Source organism: Penaeus japonicus, unplaced genomic scaffold (genome assembly GCF_977035675.1).
Source record: "Penaeus japonicus unplaced genomic scaffold, GWHDUDI00000001_assembly GWHDUDI00000024, whole genome shotgun sequence".
NCBI lineage: Eukaryota > Metazoa > Arthropoda > Malacostraca > Decapoda > Penaeidae > Penaeus > Penaeus japonicus.
Genome location: NW_028234426.1, coordinates 14,191,110 through 14,198,609, shown reverse-complemented (window position 1 = coordinate 14,198,609; position 7,500 = coordinate 14,191,110). Strand labels below are relative to the sequence as shown.

Below are 7,500 nucleotides of genomic sequence, written 5' to 3'. Positions count from 1 at the left end.
TTATGAAAGTATTTTTATCTCTACCTACTTCTCATTTGACTTCAAATAAATTTTGCACTGAAAATATATTCCCATTGATAAGGAGAAAGACAGCTGCTCGAATACATGAAGGTTAAGAGAGCACCAGTGAAGAAAAAAAATCACCATTGACACGAATCAGAAAGAGTTACAGGTAGAGCATGAAACACAAAAAGCTTATAATAGTTATAAGTAAATACAAAATCTGCAGTCCAATATATAGTGTATAATGAAGATTCTCGAGAGTAGTAATGAACCATAGAATGTAAGACTTCGCCCCTACCTCCCATAAGTTTAACTCGTGACCCGAAACTTATTTTTCTTTCGGCATTTCCCATTTTCGGGGGCGCCACAGCAAATCATCTGTCTCCATCTACAGTCCTCTAAAGTCAAACTAGCTGCTCTTATATCTTCTCCCATTGCATCCGTGAATCTCCTCTTAGGCCTTCCTCTCTTTCTTCTTTCCGGCTCATGATCCGACACGTACTGAATAAAGGTATGGTTGGTCGCCCAGCAGAGGTTTGGCAAATTTGATCAGTTACATGAGAGGTCGCGAAGTTTATCAATAACATGAGAGGTCGCTAAGCTTATCAATAATATAAGAGGTTAGTAAGTTTATCAATAACATGAGAGATCAGTAAGTTTATCAATAAAATGAGAAGAAGCGTGATGTCTAGACAGTATTAAGTTCGCGTCTTTTCTGTTGCTCGATCGGTTCCACACTAACGATGGGTCGGCCCTGAACGAGCAAAATCAGTTGGACACGATATTGGTTCCAGGTAGACTTTGATTGCCTCAGCGAGATTTCATCATTTTCATAATTTACGAATCATGGCGTCTCCTATAAAATGACTAGTACAGCGACACCCTCACTATTGTTTAAAGGACTTACATCCCCTATAATGTACATTTTTAGGAGTCCTTATGGTGATTTTCAGTACGTCTATCGGAATTAATCTCTTTCTGAGAGGTAAACAAGGAGAGAGAGAGAGAGAGAGAGAGAGAGAGAGAGAGAGAGAGAGAGAGAGAGAGAGAGAGAGAGAGAGAGAGAGAGAGAGAGAGAGAGAGAGAGAGAGAGAGAGAGAGAGAGAGAGAGAGAGAGAAATTATGTAAGTACCAATATATCTGAAATTATGGCAAATATCAGTAGTTTTCTAACTCCAACGACATGTAGCATGTGGTATAAGAAGACGGTGAATAGAACACGCGAACAGATTGAGATCGATAGGGAAGGTGATATTAAATATGACGTGTTTTATTATCAGTATTGTTTTTCAATTCCAGAGATAGCTGGCCACGAGGTTCTACATGTTTAAAGGTAATCTGGAATTGTGGCTAATGATTTTTATTCCATGCATATTTTGAATTTGATAGTAGTCCTGTGATAGATTCCTGTTTCCTCAGCAAATGACTGGGAAATCTTAATCTGACGATATAGGTTGGTTTGTTTTTAATCATTGAATATTTCGTATATAAGAATTTTCGTTCCTGGCTTCCGTGTATGCACATCTCTTGTGGTCGATTCTGCTGGTGGATGATCAAATGAGCCAGCAGGTCTTTACCATGACCTTCATTTTATGTTTTGTTAACATTAGTAGTGTACCTTGTGGTTTCCAGGTTTTGGTTATGAACTTCGTGTTTGTACATTTACATCTTGGATAAGACACCTATCTCTGGCTGAAATATATTATCTCGGAGTTCTTTTCCCATCCGTGTTATTCTCTTAAAATCAAACTATGTAAACCTTGGACTGCCACATAGTATAAACAATATCACCCAGAGTGAGATTATAATTGGTGTACACTAATAGACATTTTTCATATTCAAGGGGTACATAAAAGTTTTTTCCCATCAGCCCCGAAACCTAGCGTAATGCCACACAATCAGTCAAAGACTAGATATGAATAAGAGTGCTAGAATTGAGAAGACATATGGTGAGATCTTACAATTACAAAATTACTTGAGACTTTTACTCACTCAGTCAACAAGAGAAGACTGGATATTTTTGTCCCTTCAACATCAATGTGTATGGATGTGTGTCCCTGTATGCATGTATCTTTATGTTCATGTATATGAATACACCTATCGCACACAAAGACGTATGTGCAAGTACATCTTTATGTAAAATTAATGTGTCATGGCAATTCTATTTCAGATACCAGATTTTATTAGATGAATAATAATATGCAAATCCAGAGTATGTAGAAGCTTGAAAGAAGTTTGTAACTACACCTTACCAAGTAAAATTCTCATTTCCAAATAAAAATTAAGCCTCAACTAATGTTGCATAGCTCATTTTTCTCACTGTCCATTGCTAGATCCTTCAGGCTCTTCCTCTCTCAGTGCCTACTTTTAAAATGCCAACATAACAGAAAATAAGCAAATTGAATGATTTGATGGAATTCACAACACACAAAATGCATCATAGAGGTGTTTATCACTGAGACACATAAACTACAAAGAGGAATGGACCAATCTTATGTAATACATGCAATATAAATCAGATTTACCTAAAAAGTAGTAAAGCTTTTTTAGTGCAGATCATACACAGTGTTCTAATTATCATTATCCCACAAAATTATCTTTTGTGATTTGTGACCTTTATGATTTATACATTATATATGTAACCAAAGTGCAGATGCAGATAACACAAATCTTGAAATAATTCAATCATTGCTATTTTATAAGTCATATTCAAAAGTTGAAAACATAACAAAGTCATGTACAAAATCTCCTAAGAAAACCTAGTTATATCATCAGTTACCAAATCTTGCAACTAACCAATTTAAGTTACAATTAAAATACTATTCTCAATCTAACCTGAATTCCATAAACATATATACCTCACCAATGATGTAACTTTTCATATCTTGATTTTTAAGTTATCAGATAATGAAATGTTCAAAAAGGAATGTTAACAGACACTAAACAGTCACAGCATTTTCTTTTTACTAAATGCATTTTCTTTTTGGAATACAGAAAATCCAGTCTTTCTGAAACCTGATATTCATAATATGAGAAGTTGAAGCTCAAAATTAACAGCCTAAAATTATGTTTAAAAACAAGAAGAACCGTCCAAATTAGGTCATGCACTTTTAATTTCCATGAAGTTTGTTAAAGTTACATTTACTCTAATTGCATCTTTTGTTCTTCTGCATCAATCTGAATCACTGTCATCACTGTCTCCTCTTCTGCCTCCTCGGATGGTCTTCTTCTTCATGTTCATGCGCTGGCTGGTGTTGGGTCCCGTACCAGGGAAGGTCATGAGGTCGCCATTGTATTCTATGACATCAGCGCGCGCAATCCTCCACTCCATCACGTCAGTGCTGAACTCGTCTTTGTTGCCCAAGTCTGTGAATCCCACGACATAGTCCCTCGTCTTGCCATCCTTCACCAAGCATAGGGTTGGCAGGACACGGATCTTAAGTCTCTCTGGAAATGATTAGTGAGTCAGTCTGTAAGTAACTAGTACTTTTTATCTGTAAAGCAATGGTCTCACTATAACTATAATACACTATAATAAAATATATGAAAAACTAAAAATTCATACTTACCAGTCAGGAATGGAGCTTTTTCAACATTAAGTTTGCAGAACTTGGTTTCTATATGTTTTTTTGCAAGGATATCTAAGTGTTTATCAACAATTTTGCATCGCAAGAACTGATCCCGGTAGAAATGACAGACAACATTCTCTGATTTCTTGGTGGTCTCAAAGAATTCCTTCTCTTCCGTAATTTCAGTGTATTCACCATGACCCTGAGGAATACGGAAAATCTTTATATGTAATAAAGGATCACAGGTACAAAAGATAAAAATGAGAATGAACACCTATACAGAACAAGATGGGTGTGTTTTGATGCATCAAGATTACATACCCAAGCCAGATTATTAATTATTCTTTCTCATTTATATTTCTTTACATTTGTAACAGTGAATTATGTTCGAAAGAACATGGTTTATGTAAAATGATATACTAATATCAGCATATATGAATAATTGTCTATTCATGTAAAAAGAGTGATAAGCATTCTGCCTATCCATAACACTTATGCTATAACTAAAGTAATTCACTAACTATCTATCACACAAGCAGTTATAAACAACTGAAACAAATATAAAACAAAATTTCTTACATTTGCTATCCAGTCTTGTTTCTTTTGTTGTCTTTTTTTCATGGCAGCCAGTCTGTCTCTTCTGATGGAATCCAAATCTTCAGAGTCAAGATTGTCTAATCTTTCAATCTCAGCATCTAACTGTTTTTCTATGATCTGTGTGGCAGCAACCAACTGCTGCTCCACAAGTGCATTTGGATTAGCCATGATTCTGGGGAAGAAAGTTTAGTATCAGAATGTTATTCAGGAGAGTAGACTTGCAAATGAATGAAGATAAGAGTAGATACTTATAGTTACAGTGGAAACTAATCTGCATCCCTTTAAATTAATGGTCACACTGATTCTAATATATCAGACTTACTCACCATGGGCTTTATTACTAAATGTTTCCGTATTAGTTATTTTGAAATCAAACTTTTGAAAATGCTACCATCAACATGTCATAATCCCTTGACCATGTAGGTTACACAGCATATATCAATGTTACAAATGTGTCCTCTGTACATCAGATATTTTCCAGCAAATATCTCTCAATTAATCAAATAAATTGTTCAAGTTCTACTCAAAGTAATTAATGAGTAGACCTGAGTTCTATCAATTAGATCAGATAAATAGTAGACAAAATTTCAATACCTTCTTTAATCTATATAAATATTTTTTTAATCATTATTTTTTTCTGGAGCAAATACTGTGTAATTATATGTAAATTCAGTTGTCCAGAACAAGCAAACAAAGGAAAAAAGTATTTTAGTGAGATAAGGGGAAAAAACTTGAGGCAAAAGATAGTTCTGTACATTTGAAAGAAATGTTGCATCTAGAAAATGTGCATCTTTTTAATACATCAGTAAAAGCAAGTATCAGTATTTCATTTAATAATACATGGCAAAAATTGCAAATATAAACTGATTACACAGCAAATATTAGCAATAAAAGTAGCTTTTTTAATATTACATCATCAGCAATAAAGAGAAAATCATTATCTTAAAGGTCAGGTTTTCCTAAATAATCATGATTTAGGGATGACAAAATACTTTAAACTCAACCTTTGACAACTACAACAGTAACAGGTTTTGTTTCTATCATTATCAACAATAATGATAGTAGTAATACAGATTAAACATTTATGAATACATCTTTATATGAGATTCCTTTTGTTAGATGTATGACCAAATAGTTCTGCAATTGTGGAGCACTGTTGCACTATGCTATAAAGCTCTTTTTTTAATGTATTCACAGTAAATTTACAATCTTGGGAAACAGTTTGCATCATTTGAATGGCTGAATGTATATGCAGTAACACTGTCCCTTAAAGCTCTTTTAATAATTTATAATAATGCATGTTATGATTAGGCCAATAGCACAAGGAAATAATCAGTTACCCAATGAGAGAACTATCTGAAGTGTGAGGCAATGTTTTTTCTTCCTAAAGGGTGCAAAGGCATCCCTATGCCAGAAAAAATTGTGGATTCAACTGAATCACCATATGTTAATTAAATATTTGTTATATTCTGATATTAGTTATGTGAGAAATTTTTCATTAACCCTTAAAGTCAAAGCTTCTTCCATTGAGCAAAGTTGCCTCTATCTAGCATCAGCTTCCAAAAACAAAGTTGGAGATTATTCTCTTGCCTCTGATATGGTGTAGATAGGATGCAGTGAGTCTAACCCCTCTAAGATGGGCCACATATTAACCCATTCCCGACGGGGGATTTCTAGCCTAGAATGTCCAAATGCCGGGGCTTTCGAATTATTAGGCCTAAATCAATTGAATAGCTGTTTGGCAACTGGGCTTTAATCGGGTGCACACCCGTCCTGTGGTGGTTTAAGACATCTTAAGATGTGTTTCCTATTATTTTCTAGACATATATCATATCTGAGTCTACATATGATATATTAGCACAGTGATACTAATTAGCATTTGGTACACAACTGAAGGAATAACTTTTTTTTTTTTTTTTTTGGGGGGGGGGTGAACGGAAAAGTAATTCAACCTCGTAAAAAATGTCCATAGTAGAAGGGTTATGCTAAATTATTTGATACTTTTTGGCTTTTTTCCTTCAGCCTCAAAGCCAATACAGTTATAGTTATTCATCCTCCTGTGGGATACTTCTTCAAATTTGGTGCTCCACTGTTCAGTACCTATTTGATATACCAATGTGAAATGCACTTTTTAGTGTGTAAAATCAAGCTCTTCAAAAATTAAAGACCATATCTGTCCATGGGAAGAGGTTTGTTATGGCTGGAGGGTAAGGTGGGCTGAGGAACTGCAGTCTTTATAGGTTGAGATGCAGAGGGTTTTCAATGTTAGCATTACTTGACAAACTAGATCAAATATGTCAAATCTGAGCATTGGGGAGGGCTTATCCACCAAAGACTGATGACACTACTGAATATACTTTGACATTTGACTACTTGAGAGTATATTCCCAAAACTGGCAGAACGTTCCCCACCCACTTGTCACTGTCAATGGGAGAGAGGGAGTGTGAGGCAATACTACAGGTGGTGTTTCACTGGTTCTTTCAGCTACCCTAACCCCTCTTTTCTTCCATTCCCCCTTTCAGCTGCTAGGTAGTGCAGTCAATAGGGTGCCAACCTCCCATCTCCAGCCCGTCCAAGCTTGTGAGTTTCCACTGTTACCTGGCGGTCACTGCCGTGCTAGGATAACACGGTGGGTAAGAACTAAGCTTAGGTCAAGTCAACACTCGTTGGCACATTCTCTCATGAGTCAGCACATACTGACGGAGGCGGTCTCGCCTCAGTGCATATAAGCCCGGTGGCGCATCTGCTCCACAAACCTAGATTATTCGTAGCTTATTCTCCCATTCTACCCCTTCACCTCTGAGCCAATAATGAGCATCTCATGGCAACTCTTTGACAAGTCAATGATTGATGTAAATATAAATAAAGAATTCTTGAAATGTGTGGTGTGTATAACTCCATTTTCTATGGAAGTGGTAATTCTTTTCAACTTTTTGCTCTACTATAGCTATACGACACACAAGCATGGGGCATACATTTTTCTGTACCTGGGCAGCAAGCCGAGGCAGAAGCATTGTGGTCTTTGCACAACTGGGACACTGTATAGTAAAAACAATTAAAACAAAATACCATCCAATTACCCTACCATTTTTTTTTTCCAATTAGTGCAGCACAGCCCTGAATGAGACAAATTTAAATCAACTTTGCACTGGGAGTTCCTAGGTTGGTTAAGGTAGGTATGGGAGTCTAAGGGACTGAAGCCCCTTGCTAGGTTCAATTAAGCAAGGCTATGTTAAATACAGAGGTCCTTGGTCAAGAAATGTTATTGATGAAAAGTGTCTTAGATTTCATTGACTTATCGATTCTATACACAATTGCTCTTGGAAGCAA

At 35.9% G+C, this 7,500-nt stretch overlaps 1 protein-coding gene across 1 annotated transcript in view; it reads right to left on the bottom strand.

The window, feature by feature from the left end:
- Window positions 1–2,436: 2,436 nt before the first annotated feature.
- The window catches only part of LOC122265916 (phosducin-like protein 3), a 5,559-nt gene continuing 495 nt past the window's right edge, over window positions 2,437–7,500 (bottom strand). Inside the window, exons 2-4 of the mRNA XM_086550709.1 lie at window positions 4,152–4,341; window positions 3,573–3,774; window positions 2,437–3,450 (exon numbers count right to left, since the gene is read on the bottom strand). Coding sequence (XP_086406835.1) covers window positions 3,176–3,450; window positions 3,573–3,774; window positions 4,152–4,337 — 663 coding nt within the window. The 5' untranslated portion in view covers window positions 4,338–4,341 and the 3' untranslated portion in view covers window positions 2,437–3,175. The remainder of the gene's footprint in view (window positions 3,451–3,572; window positions 3,775–4,151; window positions 4,342–7,500) is intronic.